This window comes from Crinia signifera, chromosome 3 (genome assembly GCF_055691185.1).
Source record: "Crinia signifera chromosome 3, ASM5569118v1, whole genome shotgun sequence".
In the NCBI taxonomy this organism is placed as follows: domain Eukaryota; kingdom Metazoa; phylum Chordata; class Amphibia; order Anura; family Myobatrachidae; genus Crinia; species Crinia signifera.
In genome coordinates, this window is record NC_139219.1 from 39,188,026 (window position 1) to 39,209,649 (window position 21,624).

Consider the following 21,624-nt stretch of genomic DNA (forward strand, 5'->3'; position numbering starts at 1 on the left):
AATTTTGCACATAGAAACATTCAGTACTAATAGAGACATTGAAATAGTAAATCAAAAGGGGGGAGCTCCTGTTTCTAGTGTCGCCATGTTTTAGCAAGTAGATAGAAGCACTAGTTTCCGCATAATTTCCCGTTAGCACTGTTTTTTTAATTTTATTACTGGATTATATCATGGGAATTTTGGCTCATACTGTGTGGCATAATGTGACTTTTGACTAATCCAGGTGGCATGACATGAATTTGGGCTCAATACGTCTTGCATAACGTGTATTTGGGCTCAATCTGGGTGGAATAACGTGAATTTTGACTCAACTTGCATAACTTGCATTTTGGATCATTCCGTATGAATTTTGGCTTATTTGGCGTGTGGTGTAATGTAATTTTGGTTTATTCCGTGTGGCGTAATGTGCTTTTGGTTTATTCCGAGTGGCATAATGTTTTGGCTCATTCCGTGTGGCATAATGTATAAGGGGCAAGTATAAAGGGGTCTACTATTGTGTTGCATAATGTGTATAAGGGGTATATGGTGTGGTACACTATACTCAAGGACACCCCCCCCCCCAATTTGAGTGACCACACCCCCTTTTCCTGAGCGCTACCCTCAAATACTTACTGGAAGTGTTAAGTGTCCCCCAGCTGAAATGATTGCCCACCCCTGGATAAGTGTGTATTGATAGCAATGGATATTGAGCGGAGGGGAAGTGAGGACACTGTGGAGGATGTAGTGAAAGAAAAAACTGGCATACACAAATGATTGCTTAGGACAGTGCTGCTTTTATATCTGGGATTACTCAGGGGCAGAACAAAGACGTAATTATATAGTACTGGGTCGTATGGTAAGTGGTGGTGTATTGTATAAATGATAAATGGTGGATGATGCTATCAGGAACTTTGAGTGATGTGTTAGTACTAATAAGTACTATTATTGTATTATACTGTAATGAAAGTTAGTTGTTCTTGCTATTATTTTTATATCAGTCATCCTCAGGTACCAGCAGACATTGTTTCTGGGTACGTCTTCTATCTCCACTGTGCACCATTGGGCTTTTCTCATTTTAGTTTCATCCTCAGACTAGTATTGATGATGCCTATGAGGAGGAGGATCTCAGAAAATATGATCAGGATGGTGAACAAGTACAGAAGTCCCCAGACATACTGCACCCATTAGAGAGGGACCATTGTGTCAGTGCAAACCTCGGCCCTCCGGCCGACTCCTTTGTGTGTGAAATGGGAAACTGTGGAGCTGTAAGTACTTCCTGTTCCTTCTCCATTCACATCATCCACGGTACAGTGGGGATTGTGCAGGAGCAATAGGAAAGCATATTGTTACTACAGTGATATATAAAGGGACGGGACTGCAACCACACGTTGGGAGAGAGGGTTATGGGGCCAAATCTTGAAAACGCTCATCTCCCCACCTCTCCATGGAAAGTATAGCACCTTTTATTCGCAACAAAGAGGTCTGACTAATTAGAGGAAATCACTGTATTGTCCACGGTCACAAATAAGGCTAATATTCACTACTTACTTTAAATAACTAGTAACTAGGATTACAGAAAGGCAGGTAGGGTTCTCCAAGAGGATATAGTATAACTTTCCGACAGTCGGGATTCCGACGGTCATTTCTCCAACATCGGAATCCCGACTATCAATAGCCCATGTAGACTTACATGGGCTGTTTTCCCCATTTTCCCACGAGGGAAAAATAGCCCATGTAAGTCGGGATCCTAATAGTTGGGATTCGGATATCGGACAAACGACAGGAATCCCGACTGTCGTGAGTTATCCAGCACCTCTTCAAGAAGAATCATGGAAATCTGTATTTTTTATTTACAATATTTTGCCAAGTTCTCTTAAAAAATAAATTAAAAGGTACTTATTTAAGTATTCTAGCAACCAGAAGCTCAAGGAAAACTTATGGAAGGCTTAATCCATATGCCCTGATGTATAGTCATTTGATTTGAACCACTTAACTGGCTTTTTTTCTTCAAAAAATGCCCCCAAATATGTTGTTTTGAAAAAATTCAAATACGTTTCGAACATATTTTTAAAAAGATATGAAACCGAGCTGCAAGTACAACTGTGGAGCAAAAATAATATTTAATTGAAAAAATATACACTTTGTGGATGTCTTGTAACTGAAACGTGTGCACCCTCAAAGCTAGTAGTAATTGAATAGCTCTAGGCTCTTGACTCGGGATCTACAAGCCTGTGGTAAGTCCCACAGCTAATTGAATCCTCCGCCAGTCATCCTTAGTCACTAGTATCTTAATGTAATTGATGAGTTCTCCACCTAGCTGAGTAGATTTGCTAAATAAATGTTACTCTTTTGTTGTTTTCAGATCTTTTGCTCCAAGCAGGCACTGAATGGCCATGCTCGTATTCATGGAGGAACAAGTGTCCCAACCAAGGTGTTTCCAATCGCTGGCACAGGTAGACAGAAGTCAGGCTCTCAGAGTGGGTACGGTTCTGTGAAGAGTTCTCCTGCGCACAGTACCACCAGCGGAGAAACGGACGCTGCATCAATATTTCCTTGCAAAGTCTGTGGCAAGTAAGAAAAAGATGCATACCTATTTATACAGGAAGTTAAGCCCAGATTAATAATATTAATTTCAAATAAACCATATCTTTGTTCATATATATATATATATATATATATATATATATATATATTTTTCAAAAAATGGATTCAGAGTGCGCTAAACCTTAGAGCATAAAATATATTCAAGTAATATTTAATAAAAATGCCCTCAGGGCATAACAGTGTGCATACAGGTTTTTACAGTACAGTTCAGTGAATCAGAAAAAAAAAAAAAAAATACACATAATAGTCAGACAAAATGGTTTCGTCAAGGTGTTGACTTCGTCAGGGGCAAAGGGTACAACAATTTGTTGAGATGACCACACAATCTCATTGGTAGGAATGGGATTCCGCAAAAGTGTGTATTGGTCCACTGTAAATCCCTTAGGTATTGTGGATTTGAAAGATATCCACCATCAGTTGTTCTTCAAAGTTTTAGAAGAGTTCTTATACTTCTTACAAATTGGTGAAAACAAGGCGCTATGTGGTTTAACAGCAGTTGGCAATCATCCAGTGAGGGAAGAGTGCACAGCTCAACTCCTAAATCAGGAATGGAGATCTGCAAAGCTGCTTTAAATAAGGCAAAAATAAGTGAAATAAACTGTGTTGGGGAACTCTTGTGTTATTTACAAAAATTACTGTTAATAAATAAAACTATAGACAAACAACATATATCACACAAATGGCCTAATTCCGACCTGATCACAGGGCACATTTTGTTTGCAACGGACAAAACCATGTGCACTGCAGGTGGGGCTGATGTAACATGTTCAGAGAGAGTTAGATTTGGGTGGGTTATATTTTTTCTGTGCAGAGTAAATACTGGCTGCTTTATTTTTTTACTGCACTTTACATTTCAGTTTGAACACACAAATCTAACTCTCTCTCTGCACATGTTACATCAGCCCCACCTGCAGTGCAGCATGGTTTTGCCCATTTGCAAGCAAAATTTGCCCTGCGATCAGGTGTGAATCAGTCCAAAAGTCCAAGCATCATTTTCACAAACCAAATTGGTGTATCTTCCAATGTGAAGGTATGAATCCAGTACCAACATAGATATATTGGGTCAACTGTAATAGGTTGTGAGAATCAGAAAGTCAGAGATTATAGGCAATGGACTAGAGGTGCCGCTGGCTAAGCTGACAGGCGACCCAGGCAGCAGTGAGTGCTGAGCTGGTCCTGCTCCGCGCCCACCACAGACTCTGCTGACGCCGCTCCCCCAAGCCGCCGCAGGGTCTGCCACATATGTAGCTATGCCACTGAGGTTGATTTTGTCATGTTAATGATCTTTTACAATGCTGTACCAAGAATTATTAGTAGCAAATCGTATTTCAACCATGTATAACAATATTGTAACCATTCCCTTCAGGGTTTTCTACAAGATCAAGAGTCGCAATGCACATATGAAGACTCACAGACAGCAGGAAGAACAGCAGAGGCAGAGATCCCAGAAAGCAGCTGTAGCGGCTGAGATGGCGGACACTATTGCAAAGACCATAGTGAGAACTGCTCTGCCCACTGACAATGTCACGCCGTATGAACACTTCAGCCTGATCACAGCCATGGAGGAGGATTTTGACAACGATGTGGCCCAAGACTTAGAGGATGTCCTGGAGGAGACAGAGGTCATGCACTCTGATCTAATTTTGGATGATGAAGACGCTGACCTGCTGCAGGATGGGGCCGATTTGTAGCTTGGTGTCCACCAAAGCAAATGGACAAGCCTGTGTTTCTTCACACAGAATCAGGTGTACCATAATTAAGGAAATAGGATTATAACTGGCCAATAGGTGGGTTCTACAAAATCTTTTTAGATGCCCAATTGTCTCTATCATAACTTTATTTAGTGTCCACAAAAAGAACTACGTAGCTTTCTGGTAGAATGGACCATTTGTATTCATCCTTGCAAAAATAAAAATACATTTTATATTAACACACTCACTTATACACACACACAACCTGTGTGCTGTCTTTTAAGCTGTTTACAATGTAATTAAAAAGTAATTGTGGCTATGTAAAAAACTTTATACATGTCACCTATACCCACAGACTTTTTTTTCTTTTTTTTAACGGAACCGGTGATATTTCTACTGCATTAGATGTCACCCTATGAACTCACAAGTATCTGATGATATCACTTGTTGTTAGGAAAGCAGACTTTTTCGTGAATTTTACTCCTGCCCACTAAATGGCTGCTTGCCTTGTGTGTAAGCAATGGGTACACATTAGCCACCCAAACAGTTTTCATGGTAAAGGAGGATGTGAAGAAATGCCTGTATATGATGTAGTCATACGTGTGCAAGCAGTCATGCGCACTCACCATCTTGGTGAGCGATACTTTGAATGTAGTAAATAGAGGTTAACTGACATAATTTTCAAATGCATTATTATGTAAATAGGCTATTTTGTACAACGTGTGCCTGCCAACAGATATTCATCATTATGTATTACATATTCTTAGCAACATCTGATTTGCAGAAAATTTTTGAAGCTTTTAATTTCCTTTGCTGACTAAATGCACTATAATTGTTTTAATTCTGTATGTTATATATAATTCTGTATGTTATATATAATTCCGTATGTTTCTATCCTGCTAAGTGAACTGGTAATTGTTATGGTAATGCTTCTGTGTGTATGTTTCGAGCCAAATCATATTAGAAACCTGGACTCCCTTTTTTGGCATATTTTTCCCATAAAGAAACAAACATTACATTTGTGGTAAGGGTTGTAGAGATAAAATAATATGGGACTATTTACTAAGCCTTGGAGAGGGACAAAGAAAAAGTACTAGCCGCTTGTACTGATTGGCTGGTACTGTTATCTCCATCAACTTTATCTCTTGCCAAGACTTAGTACACAGATCCCTTCATGTCCTCACTGCACTTGTCAGGTCCACCAGGGTCACCTGTAGGGGTGAGTGTCCATGTATGACTCTTCTTGACTATTCTCCCTCGGCCTATGCAGAACAAGCAGTGGGTGTCAATCCCCTCCCCTGTGAATTAGAACAGGGGGTTGGTGTGTGGGCTGTAAGTTGAGAGGACCCAGCGGACGTGAAAATAGACTACACATTTAGAGTAACTGTCTTACCACAAACGGAGCTGACTATGCACACTCCCTATAGCACTGCACACCTGTATTCTGTGTCCCATGTAACCTCTCCAAGTTTTCATAGTTACAGAGTTTTTGTAGAAAGAGGGGATTCATTTAATGCTGCAATAGTTATGTCTTACATCCCCCCCCCCTTCTGCAATAGTGTTTCAGTTTCTTTCTACAAGTATTTGAATAGCGTTCTGTGACAGTTTGTATTTGATGTGGGGAAAAGATGGCCAATGTAGGGATCATCACAAAGCCATTTACATTTGGGCACTGATTCTCCCACCAAAACTTAAATCTGCACCCCTGTGATGATGGAGTGGATGTAAATACCTGTGTGATTACACTGCACACCATAACATATAGGCCAACAATGACTGTTCTATGGCATCCATGCTCTACTTGCTTGTTCTAACCAAAGATGAATTTTAAACCCACGGGGACCTTTTGTGGCTTTCCCATGGGTCCACAGTGAGCCAATAGTAGAAACCAATTTGCCTGTACATGGATAATGACTTTGTCATCTCTCTGTACTCAAGTCAACACTAGGGAAGTCTGAATCCAGCTGTGGTTATTTGATGAACTGGTAGAACATGAACAAAGTACTCAGGAATATACAGTAGGTAATAGTCTCAGGTACAGTCCTGCTATGTGGTACTAGTTGTACAGTAGGTTACACTGTAGTACAAGATACCTTCAGCCTTGATAAGTAATGATATATGTGCATTAGCGGTCACTGTACGTGGCAAGAGCCCCTATCCCTGTGTGGAATACCTTCCCTTGAGCCTCTTACCAGTGATGACCAAAGTCTACCACCATTGTGTATCGACATTGTTAAGAACAAATTTGCTTCCCACTGTTTTTTTCATACGCACATTTAATTCCATGTTCTAAGCAAAGTTTAACTATCTGATTGTATTTTAGTAATGTTTTAAAATAATATATTTTTTAATTAAAACTGTATTATCTAGTGCTGTTATATTGGTTATTTTCTATTTACTGCCTGTTAAACGTGCATCTAACTCCTCGATCTGGGCTCTTCATCCTCAGCAGGGCACAATGAAAATTATAAAAGAAACACTGGCAATTTAGGGGATATAGTATTTAGGTATAAATTCTGAACCCAGACTTCCCGCTGCTTCTGTGACTCCATTTCTCTGCTACTTGGATCTTCTCACAACAGCTGTGTACAGCTGTGATGGTACGCGTTGGTTGGGGTGTGGGCCTACATTTTGTGCCCCCCACCTATAAGCTGAGAAGGCTTAAGCCTCCACCATGTATACACAAAATGTCCACTTAGTGGGGTTCTGAAATTATTATTATTTTATTAACACTTTTTGGGGGCAATTTAATTGTGCCGTAAATCTGTATTTTGGGTGGCCGCACCCGCATTTAAGATGGCAAATCAGAACTTTAGACTGCTTTAGCCACTTTGCGAGGCTAAACCCAGAGCTTTCAGCCATGTTAAATGCTACTGGGTGTTTAATTGGAGAAACAATTGATAGACAGCATTTGTATAGATGCCCAGCAAGGGCTCTGTTGAGTAGCCCCCTTCATTATGCTAACTTCTCTCTGAGAATTGAATAACCCCCTCCATTCTGCTAACATCTTTCTGAGAGAATCTAGGGTTCTATACTAGAGGGTATATTTACTATACAGTGGGGTTTTCACAGCTAATTGTCTTTTGACTTTCCAGAATTTAGCATTTACTACTATAGTCATATTAAATACAGCGGTTAAAGGCATAAATAATATGTGGCTTTGAAAACAGCTATATAGTAAGTACAAGGGGGCAAATATCAAGTAGTGAGTGGTTAAGCAGTGTCAGATTGAAGCCACGGAAAAAACGGTACTTATATGTTAGTTGGGCGCCAACTAAGCTATTTGCTTCGTTTTCCACGTCCCCATGCTGCGCTCGCCACACTATATAAAATCAACTTCGTGCCGACATGGATAGTGTATGATCGTACTAACTATAGTGGGCGCCCAACTAACATATAAGTACCGAAAAAACACCACAGCATGTGGGCTTGGTAACGTGACAGTGGAGAACCACTTTAAAGAGGTCATAAAGACAGAAATCCCATTGTCAAACACATAAAAACCTGTTATAAAGCATCTTAAAATATCTTCGTATAAGCCCAAGTGCAATAGAGTGTAAGATTTGCAAAGTGGTCGGATTATGGTGACTAAGCATGCAGATCTACAAGCAGCAACTTTTAGAAATAAAAAACTTACCTTGTTTTTGCATTGAAAAAAAAAAATGCTGCTTTAAATCCACAAACTCTTGGTATTTTTCAAATCTCACATTCGCACTTTGGATCCGTAGGGCTTAATGTAATAAGGGATGAGAATCAGAAAGTGAGATATTTTAGGAGAGTTTTCGCATTTTTTTTTAAAAATTGGTAGTCAATTAGATGGCAAAATTCAACCTGTTTTTTTTTTCAGTGTAAATGATTGCTGCTTTAATAAAATAGGAAAACTCTCCCAAAATCTCTCACTTTCTGATTCTCACACCCTATTACACTGGCCCGTAGTAGTTTTGCAGTCCTTAATGAATGCAGGTCCCATCACAGAGTGTACAAGTACTGAGAATTTGGGGGAAATTTACTAAAGGAAATTTGTAAAAAATAGGTGTATTTGTATCCAGAAATACACTTATTTTTGACATTTACTAACCCGAAAATACAGCAATTCATATTCGTATTGATAGCACATCAATACGACTACGAATTGCCGTATTTTCGGGATAGTAAATGTAAAAAATAAGTGTATTTCTGGATACAAATACACCTATTTTTTACAAATTTCCTTTAGTAAATGTTTCCCTTTATGGCAGGACAAATTGAATATATTTTATAAACGTATTTAACTACTGTTTTATTTTACAGTCACGAGTTGTAAATAGATTTTTTGACTTTAAATTGTATAAAAACAGACAAAAGCCATATGTATAGTTCCTTACAGAATAAGAGACAAGATGACATTGGTTTATCATATATCTATGCATTTCTACTGCATTTGTTGTGGGATGATTTCTAGTTTTCTATTGTAAATGATTTCAGAAACTGTGTTTTTTTTTTATTCACTATACATTTAGAGCTGTATTTCTGCTGTATTTCAGATACACTGTATGTGACTTGGAGATCAGCACTTTGTAAATGGTTGCCTTATTAGCGTTCCTTGACCAGAAGAGGGCAGTGTTTGTTGTCCAATTTGTATCTAAAATTTACAATAAAAGACAATGGACTTGTATGATTTCTGAGCTATTTGAAAAGTATATATGGGTTGGGGGAACAGCGTTCCAGTGTGAATTTTGTTAGCTATAGATGGGCTAAAGACGAACAATCAAATTTGTGACCCAATTTTACTTGAAATCTAGAACACTCCTGGCCAAACAATTTTACACACACACACAAAGAACAATTGTGAAAACCAGGAATGGGGAACCTTCCTCCCTCCAGCTGTCTTTCAGCTACACATCCCAGCATGCCCTGCAACAGTTGTAGCATGGAATGCCAGGATGTGTAGTTTAACAACAGCTGGAGGGAGGAAGGTTCCGCATCCCTGGTGTAAACGATCAGAGGATTTGATGGGTTATTTAATTACTGCAAATTATTAACACATTATTAGCACATTGGGGGTTATTCTAGTTCATTCTTTCTGACAAAATCCTTCTTAGATGGACAAAACCATGTGCACTGCAGGTGGGGCAGATGTAACATGTGCAGAGAGAATTAGATTTGGGTGGGGTTTTTCTTCAAAGTGAGATCTATATTGCAGTGTTAAATCATGCAGTCAGTATTTTCCCTGCACAGAAACAAAAAAACTCACCCAAATCTAATTCTCTCTGCACATGTTACATCTGCCCCCCTGCAGTGCACATGGTTTTGTCCATCTAAGAAGCATTTTGTCAGAAAGAATGAACTAGAATAAACCCCATTGTTCGAACGATGTGTGGCAAATCCTGCAAGGTAGGGCATTATCTTTCTGTATGCTGAAGGGATCAGCCACCAAGATGAAGGAGCGGCAGTTCCCCGCATTGCATCATTATGCCCACACATGGACAGTGTTTTTGACCAATTGGAACGATAGATTGTTCCAATAGGTTGAAAACAACCATATTTAAAAATGTATCTGCGTGGGCGCCTTTAGTGAGGTATACTGTATAATACAAAATACTCACCAATCTCAATCAGTCAGCCATAGGGTGACACTGGTCAACATTTCAGTCCTCAAAAAGGGCCTTTCTCTAAGACCTCCCCAATGTCCAGCAGCTTGACAGAAATTATGCCATGCAGCAGTATATATTATTTATACCTAACTAACGAATGCACTAACTATGGGACATAAAATAACCTAGGTCACTATGTTCGTTCAAAAATTAAGTAGGCCTGTACAATCAGAATCATCGTTATTTGGCCAGGTATACTTGCGCATACTAAGTATTAGACTTGAATTGCTGTGCAACAGCCAGCTAGGTAACAATTAAACAGTGACAGTACAGATATATATTACACGTACAGATATGCACTAGACATATCCTGGGGAGGGTCACGGACATGGGGAACATATATATACTGAGCTGTACAGCACCTAGACAGCCATTCAGCAGTGCCATTGGTCATTGCAACAGCCAGATAGGTAAAAGTGCTAATAGTACAGATATGGAACACAACAGGGGAGACACAGGGTATATATTTTGGCTGAGGCAGCCATCAACACCATCTTGATATTGCTACTCACAGGGCAGCAGTGGAAGGGCTCAACAGGCCATCTCCCCTTCAGCACACCACAACCAGCCTGGATGGATTCTGAGGCTGTGGGGCTGGGGGTGGCCCAGTGTTTTAGGAGCCCTGTCTGGAGCTGCGCCTGGAGGGAGGGCCAGTGTGTGTGTGTGGGGGGGGAGTCAGTGAGGCTAGTTGGGGGGGGGGGGGCAGTGACACTGGGGCTGGAGTTTGGACCTCTTTGGGCAGAGGTTCACTGTCGCTGCCCCTCTTATACTGTAGCCAGACCTCCTCCCCTTTGGGCTCCTCGAGGGGGAGGGCTGCTGGAACATCGAGTGGGGGCAGAAAAGACACGGAGCAAGCGCAACAAATCCCTTTGCCTGCCATGTGCTTGCCACCTATTCTATTCTCCCTCTATGGGGGTCGCGAGGGAGAATAGCCACTGCCCGTCTGTCTGGGTTTTAACAGTTGCGATTCTGATGTCTGTGTAATGATTGTCGGAATCCTGACTGTCGGTCAGTCTGGCACCCATTAGTCACCAGTCTCTAAAACCTCATACACACTGGCCCTTATTATGGTTCTTTCGCAAAGGCAAATTCCTTCTGAAATGGACAAAACCATGTGCACTGCAGGGGGGCAGATGTAACATGTGCAGAGAGAATTATATTTGGGTGAGTTATTTTGTTTCTGTGCAGGGAAAATACTGACTGATACTGATACTGATTTTTACATTGCAATATAGATCTCGCTTTGAAGTAAAACCCCACCCAAATCTAATTCTCTCTGCACAATTTACATCTGCCCCACCTGCAGTGCACATGGTTTTGTCCATTTCAGAAGGAATTTGCTTTTGTGAGTGAACCAGAATAAGGGCCCCTAGCTGATAGTTTATATGAGCAGCATCAGCATTGTCTCCTGTCAGCTCCTGGGCAAACAATATTGTTCAGTGTTGTCACAGGGGCCCACTGAACATGTGAGTCGTTGGCTATGCAACCAAAAATAGGGGGGGGGGGGGGGGGGGGGGGGGGGGGGGGGGGGGGGGGGGGGGGGAGAACGACGTTAATGATGCATGGGAGCGTGCAACATAAAGGATAGTGAGTGTACACACTAGATGAGAATGTAACAGATATCGCTCAGAAGGGCCCAGAAAACCAGAACCATGGGATCGCTCGTTTGAAAAAGCAGCCCAATGTGCAGCGAAACTCGTTCCAAAGGAGTTCCTCCGTGACCCGGTAATCCCTTCTCCACACAGCTAGAGCAATATTGTGTCTCCCAGCGGCTCTGTACAGCTGCACGGCAGATGCTGTGGCAGAGAGTCGCACGGAGCCTACAGCAGCATCAAGCCGCGGTGAGGAGACAGCTCATGCTAGAGTAACACAGCCGGCTGGAACAATACAGAGATTCAGCCGAGAGGCATGGGACATAGCGGGCGCCGCGGCTCATCACACACTTGGAAACTGCCTTGAACCGCGTGAGCCCTGCAGAGGGACAAGAGATACCTGTACATACAAGACAGACACTGCTGTTAAGCTAACATCACTCTGCAAAAAAGGAGGTAATTCCCTTTATTTCAACGTGTGCCCACGTACAACTATTTACATTGTGGTGCTGACCGAGTTTGACAGTGTGTATACTGAGCACGAAATTGGATGGTCTATGGTTCAAACGAAACCTGATCCACAACTAAGAATTAATTGAGCTCAAACTGGCCTCCTAATCATTAATCCATTACAGCCTCTTAACCTCTACAAGGACATGTGTAATATACATATAATATACTGTACATATATGTATTATCAGGGCTATTTTTGTGCAGGCTCTAGCAGGAACTGTGGCCCTTATTCTAGTTCACTCTTTCAGACAAAATATTTCTTAGATGGACAAAACCATGTGCACTGCAGGTGAGGCAGGTGTAAAACCCCACCCAAACCTAATTATCTCTGCACAAGTAACACCTGTCTCACCTGCAGTGCACATGGTCATACCTCCCAACTTCCGTCCGGAGGAAATAGGGACACTCGCGAGCGCCCGAAAAGGGGGTGGGGCATATGCAAATGAGGGCGCGGCTTATGCTAATTAGCCGCGACCTCATTTTCATACGAGAATAGACGCTGTGCGCATGCGCACAGTGTCTATTCTACTAGATTGGGGGGTCTCCCAACTGCCACCCCCCGCAGTGGGACAATGCCTGCCGCGGGTGGGACGTCGGGACAGGACCCGAAAATCGGGACTGTCCCGACGGAATCGTGACAGTTGGGAGGTATGCATGGTTTTGTCCATCTAAGAAATATTTTGACAGAAAGAGTGAACTAGAATAAGGCCCAAAATGCCGGAGGGATCCCTTCACAATGAGGAAGGTGATACACCTTCCTCATTGTGAAGGGATCCCTCCGGCATTTTGGGCCTTATTCTAGTTCACTCTTTCAGACAAAATTCTTCATAGATGGACAAAACCATGTGCACTGCAGGTGGGGTAGATGTTACTTGTGCAGAGAGAGTTAGATTTGGGTGGTGGTTTACTTCAAAGTGAGATCTATATTGCAGTGTAAAAATAAAGCAGCCAGTATTTACCCTGCACAGAAACAAAATAACTCACCCAAATCTAATTCTCTCTGCATATTTTACATCTGCCCTACTGCAGTGCACATGGTTTTGGCCATCTAAGAAGGATTTTGTCAGAAAGAGTGAACTAGAATCAGGCCCCTTAGTACAGCCATCGAATACGATTACGAAACTGGTGACAGCGCCGCCTGTCGGTGGTTCAGCTCATTAAAGAAGGCTGCAGGAAGGGCGGATGCCAATCCTCTCTGTGGTATTTTGCGGCTAGAGAAGACAGTTTCCTCTGACCGACACTCTATGCCCGCGGTGTGCGTACGTCACGCCGTGCGCCGGAAGTGTGACTGTCATGCTGTAACCATGAACGCTTACAGAGGGTTTGCATTTCTCTGCCGAGGGGTCTCCCGGTGTCAGGTAACGTAGGATCAGTATGTAGACTGTGGACAGATGTATGGTTGCCGCCCCCGGGTATTGGCAGCCTGCTGTGTGAGGGACTACATGTCTCAGCGTGCTCTCTGCCGGGAAGGTCACAGTTGGTGTCACAGCATGTATGTGCCGCACTGATTTTAGCCGGCAGTGCCCGGGAGCTGACTGGGATACGGCGGTGCACCCTGTTTATTCCTAAGCACCCACATTTTATACATAGCCAGGCTGCAGGGTGTGAGGACTGCATAGTTATTATTATTCCCTGTTTCTTTCACTTCAGTTTTATTTATGGTAGTGATTTGATCCTCTTCGCCAGGAGGACCTCTCCCATCATGCACTGGGTCCACATCTTTTTGGAGGTGTTATAGTAACCTGCGTGGAGACCGTGATCCCTGGAGGATAGAATGCAGCTGAAATAATACAAAATAACCCCCACCAAACCTAGGGACAAAAAAAAAAAAAAAAAATGTTGAAAGGGTGTTAACATCGGTTCTCCCTCATCTTGGTGGCAACAGCTTATACTACGGAACTTGCGTAGCATAACCCGCACCACCCTGGGTCCACGCCACCCTCTTGTGTCAACACCGCCATCCATTACCTTAAGTAAAGTTGTTGGCGAGCCCGAAGCGTGGCCAAGGGGAACTAGTCATAACTTTATTTATTTTGTGCAACTAAAGTCTGCAACGCATGAGTACACAGACCTGGGGGGCAGCAAAAGCAATGGATTGACGTTGCGCTAATAATATATAAATGTGTTATTGGTATGATGGAATGATGTCATCAAGACCTGTATATGTATAAACTAAATGTAATAACCAGGATTGGTCACACAATAATAAAGAAGTAGAAATGTAACCTAAATATCAGTATAAAACCGTATTCAACCGTGTAATTGATCAGTAAGTTGACATCTCCTCTTTGTATGCACAGTAAATGCTGTCCATATAAAAGCCACAGATTTATAGATCAATAAAATTCCTAAGGCTGCTTAATTATTGTATATGATCAGGAACAATGTTATTGCACGAATACCAAATTACCAGGATAATGTCCAGCTTGTATTATTGGGAATACATAGTCTCCAGGTGCATGGCACTGCCAGAAGAAACGACACCATTTCTGCAGCCACAGCAGCAGAAATTCAAACCATTGGTGGTAATCCCTGAGGACAGTGTAAAGCTGGGAGATACTGCAGCAGGGGTGGCCAAACCTGTCCTCAAGATCTACCAACAGTTCCTGTTTTTCAGGCAACCTGTGCAGCTATAGGATGTGTCAGTTAGGAATGAATGCAGCTGTGCACAAGTTAGGTGATGTGGAAAACATGTACTGCTGGTAGATCTCGAGGACCTGTTTGACCAGCTCTGTATTACAGTAATGAAAGACTGATGAGATTCGTCCCCTGATGTGCTTGGCATCTATAGGAGGCTTTAGAAAATATTATATTTGTGAAAATTTGATTAATTTCATATTTTGTCAACCATCTCTATTCAATGGGGTGTTTGTCATTTATAAAGCTGTGTTTATTACATAATTCTGCCATACCAATACATATAGTAACATATTGGCACAACACCACTTTGTTGCTTTTATTTTTGTTCACTTTTCTTGTTAGGTTTTATAATGAGGGTGCTTCAACTGTTTTTACAGTTTTTAATATTCTTATGATTTTATTTATGAAAATGTAATGTCTGCTATTAGCACCTGAACCCATAGTGTTTGACATGAAGCCTTAACTGGCAATATGCAGGACATCCGTTACATGTTGCTTCACATCTTATATTAAATGTAAGAACTGGGAATAAGGTGTCTGACAGTGGTTGCAGCCATTTGTTTTAAACTACTGACCAATGCCTTCTGTGTATTCATAGCAAAGGTATTAGAAAAGAAATGTGTCCTAATTTAAATCTCCTTTTTCACTTGCAGGTGCCTAGAAGCCAGCCCTTTCCCTCTGGTGTGTGCGCGGTTACTCAGACATACAGACTGCTGTAAGTAATGTGTCGGTTTACACTGCATCAGGGTGTATTAAGTGGTAAGGTCTGATGTAACCCATCAATAATCTTGTCTGTCTCCCATGAGGATCTCACCCGGCCTTAGGAATAAGTTGTGTGTTATTTTTATTGGTTAAAGAAAACAACACAGAACATTAAGTTTTGTTAATGTTTAATTTTTTTTTTTTTGGAGTAGCAGTTTTGTTTTATTGTTCATTTTATTATTTCACTGTTATTTTTAGCATTACAGGACAAAAATAATTTTTCATTAAGATTACAAATAGCAATGATCAATAATATCCAGATGTATGTTTGGAGTGGCTGCTCATTCAGGGGTATTCCTGGGTTTCACATGGACGGTGATTGGGAACAGTAAAGCATGCCAAGAAAAGCAGTACACTAGTTGGGGGGGGGGGGGGGGTCACGTGCTCAGGTGTCACGTGCTCAGGTGTTGCCATGGACACAAAAAAAGTGAAAAACTTGTGTTGACCTTTTGGTGATTACTTAACCACACCCACTGCACTGATACTATATATCTATATATAGGTAAATGTAATTTAATATCTTATGTATTCTGGTCTCAACTAGTAATAGTACTAAAAACAAATAGTATCCTAGAACTATGTCACTAAAACAAAACCCTATCAAATTCAGTTGGATGAATTAGACGCAGGATTGTGAGAACCCTGAAATGGCCTTTGTGTGAGAGGGTGTAAGATGGGCATGGGGGTTGCATCGTACCATCATACAACAACTTGTTCTGTCTCATCTACGTTTGTATCCAATTTCCCTTTTATATAGAAATACTGACCACGCTGTGACTGCACAGTCCCCAGAGCCCCACCCAAATGACATACAGTCCAGAGTCCAGAAGCTGGTAAGTGCCCCAGAGTTCACAATAATGAAACAATGACACTACATGAAGGTTCCTGTAAATGATTATAAAGATATAGAGCAGGGGTGCCCCTCCAGCTGCTACGGAACTACACATGCCAGCTGTTTTGCTATAAGGTCATGCTAAAACTGTGGTATAGCATGTTCAGATGTGAATACCTCTGATGTTATTCCAGAGTACATAGTCTGTGGATATTCCTGTTTCTACAGAATGTACAGCTGTCAATGAAGGCGAAACGCAGAGCACCTGCTGCAGCATCTATTGGTGGTTGCCTGTCTGCAAGTGCTGATGCAAAGCCTTTCCCTTGTGTAAATCAGTGCAAGGACAGAAATGTAGGCCCTTATTCAGATCTGACCGCAGTACAAATTTGTTCTCAAAATGGGCAAAACCATGTGCACTGCAGGTGGGGCAGATGTAACATGTGCAGAGAGCTAGATCTGGGAGTTATTTTGTTTCTGTGCAGGGTAAATACTGGATGCATTATTTTTACACTGCAATTTAGATTTCCATTTCAACACACCCCACCCAAATTTCACTCTCTCTACACATGTTCCATCTGCTCCACCTGCAGCACACATGTTTTTTTCCATTTTGAGAACACATTTGTACTGTGATCAGATCTGAATAAGGGCCTTAGATTCAGCTTCTGGAGATGCAGTCCTAAAAATTGGTGTGTGTTCAGACGTCACTATTGAAGTGCGCACCAGCCCTATGGCAGTTTATGGCGGTCTATACCTACAGTCGTGCTTTTGTGTCTCACAGACACACCCACTAAATGGACTATTTCTGCGTGCATTACTAGCTGCATCTCCATTGGTACAGTGCCATTGTGCACCCTATCAGCTTTTAGGGATTTTTACATTTGCAAAAGAATAGCTGCACTATGTGAATATTGCATGCAGCCATGATCCTGGCCCAGTTAGGTGTGCAATGTGGCGGTTACTCCGGATTCATTTTATGTACTAGACTTTGGTATCTAAATTAGGGGAAATGGTACACTTTTTTTTATTTTTTGTATTTTTTTATTATGTTAAGCACTGTAACAGTGAATTTACCTGTGTTTCTAACACTATATTTAAGACTCAAATCACAGTAGTTTTTAATAGTTTTAAATATTTTTAAAATATTTCAAAGAGAGCAGGGGCTGGTGCAGAAGGCAGTGGCTGCCCCTTGTTTGGTGATTATTTGTGGCATAAGGCAGGTTTGTCCTGCCCCAGAAATAATCATTAGGTAGTGTTCATTCTAGCACCCACCAGCTTTGAAAACCCGTGCAGTTCCTCTTCCCTGCCTCTGGGGTGTCGCAGTCTGCTGTAGTGCTTCTAGCACAGTGTGATCTGTATAACAGCACTGATAAGCAAACCAGACATGTGCTAGAAGCACTACAGCAGACAGTGACACCCCAGGCAGGGAACAAGAACTGCATAGGATTTCAAAGCTGGCAGGTGCTAGAATGAACACTATTAGGTATACATGATAATATAGATCCTCACCACTGTTCAACCTAATGGACAGCCCTCGGTGGAATCCCCTACTGCTTGTTCAGATGCTTGTAGATTATAGCGGCATCCACGCTAGCTGATGACCGTCTCCCGTATCTATTATGTTCTTGTGTGCAAGATGATCCAGCATTAAAGGAATTTGTGTTTCCCAACACTCAAATACTGACTGTGATAAATATTTGGGTCATTGTTATGATCTAACACGGATGGACAGAGATCCCATTAGTCTCCTTAACAAAACACAACTGAATAATGCAGTTCACATATTGAGAATATGTCCAGTTTTACTTTGGCATCCTGGTTAAAGCAATATGCAATACAACCTCCTGTAATACTGGACCAATAAAGACCAATAAAGAGGTAAGACTGCCCTTAGAAGTGTAAGCTTGCTAGCAGGGCAGTCTTACCTCTTTATTGGTCTGTAGATACCATCTCATTTCATTACTGTTTTTTTCCAATTGTAAAGTGCCACAATATACTGGTGCTATAGAAATATTAAAGTGTAGTGATGGATTATACTGTATATTATCCATGGCTTTAAGTGTGACACTAGCAGCATTGTCTCTATGAAAACCTTTTATATACAACTGTATTAACACCGGACAGCAAATATTACCATCGAAGCCAGCTCATTAACCCCCTCAGTGGTGTTTTTTTCCATCTAGGTAACGCTACCCACTGGGCGAGTTTTTTTGGGGGGGAGCGCTCCCTAAAAATTACCCACCCAATCAAGGTGTTCTCTCCCAGGGCCAGGCAGCGCCGCTGAGCACTATATCAGCCGCTGCCCAGCCCTGCCCCTACCAATGTGCAGCATGATGTTAGGGGGGGGGGGGAGGAGGTGGGGCTGGGAAACCGGAGCCAGCACTAAACAGCACAGACCGTAGTAATCCGAGAATTTTCTGAAAGTACCACTGAAGGGGTTAAAATCCAAATAAAACCCACATGGCTTCAGCAGTTGCTTTTCTATTCAAAACAGGGTTGATATTTATTTTCTGTCTAATAAGCCTTCCTCTGAAGTGAATACTGTACACATGCATCTGTACTTTGTTAGGAGAAGACAAGTGGAGACACGGAATGTTTCAGAATGATTTATTTTTTATTAATACAGATAAGCAGCACAGATGAACCAGACCTCCTGTACAAGAAAATAGAAGTATTAGCAAAAGGTCATGACAAAACGGTGCTTGACAGCTATGAGTACTTCACAGTCCTGGCAGCTAAAGAACTCGGCCTCTGTGTGGAGAAGGTGTAGGTATATGTGGCAGCTCTATAACTGTGTATGCTCCCAAACCTCTGTACTATCTGTGTGCCGGTGGTAACATAAATGTCCATATTGCAATCTGCGTAGCTGTCAAATTCTTCTTCACTTTAGCATATTTGTATTTCAGTAAATCCTTTTCCCCTTAATCTATAGAAAGCGTTTGTTTTATCCAATTAGAAGAGCTTTGTATATAAATTGTAGGATAGCGGTAGCTGCACCTGCTGGGACGTGCAATACCACTAACTGAGGAGCCCAATAATGCTTGTTCTTAGGTAGAACCAATGTATCACTAATCTATCCTGCTATGGGCTGATAGCTGAACATTATCTATCTATATAATATCTGTGCAGTGTCAGAATGTCTATGCTTTATCCTCACTAGGTCTGAGCCAAAGAGAAAGATTGAACGTTTCACCCTTTTAAAATCAATTCACATTTTCAAGAAGCACCGAGTGCAGTATGAGATGAGGACACATTACAGATGCCTGGAGGTGAGTGTGGAATATAAAGAACTGATGATTGAAAGTGGAATTGTGGCATCAGTAATGGAGGGAGGTCTTGGTATAATGCCCCATTTATTATTAATCGTGTAGCAAACTATAATATTCTGGAAGTGGCTTTAAACATTGAAATCTTCTGTAATCTAGTTAAAGCACTTAACTGGGAGCACAGCGAATGTGTACTTGGAATATATCCAGCGCAATGTTCCGGAAGGCGTCGCCTTAGAAATAACCAAGGTGAGGTATACAGAACGGAAGAGTTTGTCTATTCTGGTTCTGTTCAGATTTTATTTTGGTATGAAACGGAGTATATCTGGGTATGCGATGTGATGCCATCTGTATTGAGAGAATGCAATTTAAATCCCATTTATCTTTGAGAGTCTGAATGAACTTTTCCTGCTACCCACAGACCAAGCTTGAGAAACTTCCTGAGCACCTGAAAGAGCCAATATGGGACACTCTGGACGGCGTGGAAGAGAGGGAACATCCATGAATTTGACCTTTATGTCCCTGTGATCCTTATTTAAACTTGTGCTAATAAAAGTTGTTTTCATATGTAGTTTCTTGTGCAGGCATAGTCAATATTAGGCCTTAAGACCCATACACACTAGAAGATGGCTTTTCCAATCTGGCTGGTTGGAATGAAAATCTGGACATTTTTTTGGGAACAATTGACCATTTGCTCCTAAACATGGAAAATAGACAGAAACTGGTTACATCTACTTATGCAGATGACTGCTTATGGGAGCAAATGGTTGATTGTAATTTGTTCCCAAAAACTTTGAGATTTTCATTCCAACCAGCCAGATTGGAAAGATAATCTTCTAGTGTATATGGGCCCTTATTCAGATCTCACCTTGTCAAATGCACTAATGTTGCAGATGTCAGTTAACAGTCTGGACCCTTATAGGTGTGTCGGTGACCTGGTTTTAAAAGCACTTCCATGTTGTGGGAGTGCTGAGGGCTCATTTCCTGCCCTCAGGGTTACTCAGCCGGCCGATGAGATGATATGACGCTACCTTCCTCAGGTGTACTAAAGGCTCACACGTGCATGCAGGAGACAGCTACTTCTAGCAGATCTCTCCTACTGCATTACCAAATGTTTACATCACTGCTGTAGTTGGCACTAGCACTTCTGTTTTCAACCACATCTGAATCAGTCCCCCCCCCATTGAGTCCTTATGTAGTAAGTGGCTAGTTACTTTATGGTGATGTTTCTGCAGTTGTGGCATCTAGAACATTATTAGAAATATTGCAGTGAAAAGGTCTTTATTATTCATTAATATGCTACCTACAGGTACGGACACAAGTGATTTTAAATCAAGTGACAAATGGAACAATTTTTCTACCAGCAGAAGGCCCTAAAAAATTTCAAGCTTGCAATTTTCATGGATCAGTAATTTAGAAAAAGCCTCTGATCATCCAGAAAGCCCACAGCCAACATATTAGGACATTTTGTCTGACTTTTTTTTTTTTAGAAAGTCTGAAGAATTGTTGTTGGTTCTTAAATGAATGCTGTGAAATCTATTTCCTGCACCACCATACTTGAATGAATAGGAAGAGCTATGGCCAAGCTTATGCTTAGAATTTGATTTCTGCCATAACTTACCTTAATTATATTAAATTTACCTTAATTATATTAAGATAAATCTGGGAAATATCATTACTCTAAAACGTCCCATTTTATTTGAACATGACCAGCTTGACCTCAGTGCAGATGTGTTCACCAATCAGGTTTATGCAGATTAAGGCATGAAGCTAGAATTAGTTACAGTAACTCTGTGTTGCTAATAGGGGACCCTGTGCAACTATGTGAACACTGTAACAACTCTCCTCACAGCATGAAGAGGGTGGAAATACCGGTCAGTATGGTTGTAGCTTTCCTATCCACCACAGGAGAATAAGGGAATAACTTATGGGCCCTACACACGGGGTGACAGGAGGGAATGAGCATTCTGAGTGTTGCTACATCGCTCAGGTCACTCAGCACACAGCGATATCTCCTCTCCTGAGCTATGTGTCAGGGGCAGTGTTCTCCGGTCAGAACACTGGCCCAGACCAAATAATAACCTGCGTGTGTGTAATTAATCTGCCCCAGAT

General features: G+C 41.6%; 2 protein-coding genes across 8 annotated transcripts in view; both read left to right on the forward strand.

Moving 5' to 3' along the window:
• The window catches only part of TRERF1 (transcriptional regulating factor 1), a 171,195-nt gene extending 163,130 nt beyond the window's left edge, over nt 1–8,065 (forward strand). For 5 of the 6 annotated variants that reach the window (XM_083175673.1, XM_083175672.1, XM_083175674.1 and 2 more), the window contains 3 exons: nt 1,071–1,244; nt 2,342–2,550; nt 3,950–8,065. In XM_083175673.1, the coding sequence (XP_083031799.1) occupies nt 1,071–1,244; nt 2,342–2,550; nt 3,950–4,274 (708 nt within the window). In that variant the 3' untranslated portion in view covers nt 4,275–8,065. The remainder of the gene's footprint in view (nt 1–1,070; nt 1,245–2,341; nt 2,551–3,949) is intronic. The other variant, XM_083175677.1, reaches the window with a different exon arrangement.
• A 5,118-nt stretch (nt 8,066–13,183) lies between these two features.
• Nucleotides 13,184–20,083, forward strand: MRPS10 (mitochondrial ribosomal protein S10). Of its 2 annotated transcripts, XM_083175679.1 has the most exons (7): nt 13,190–13,370; nt 15,306–15,367; nt 16,172–16,247; nt 18,873–19,012; nt 19,407–19,515; nt 19,672–19,761; nt 19,934–20,083. In XM_083175679.1, exons 1-7 carry the CDS (start codon nt 13,257–13,259, stop codon nt 20,015–20,017), a joined length of 675 nt encoding a protein of 224 aa, XP_083031805.1. In that variant the 5' UTR covers nt 13,190–13,256; the 3' UTR covers nt 20,018–20,083. The 2 variants fall into 2 exon arrangements, with proteins under 2 accessions (XP_083031804.1, XP_083031805.1); XM_083175678.1 differs by having other exon boundaries at nt 13,184–13,370; nt 19,672–20,083.
• Nucleotides 20,084–21,624: the final 1,541 nt, after the last annotated feature.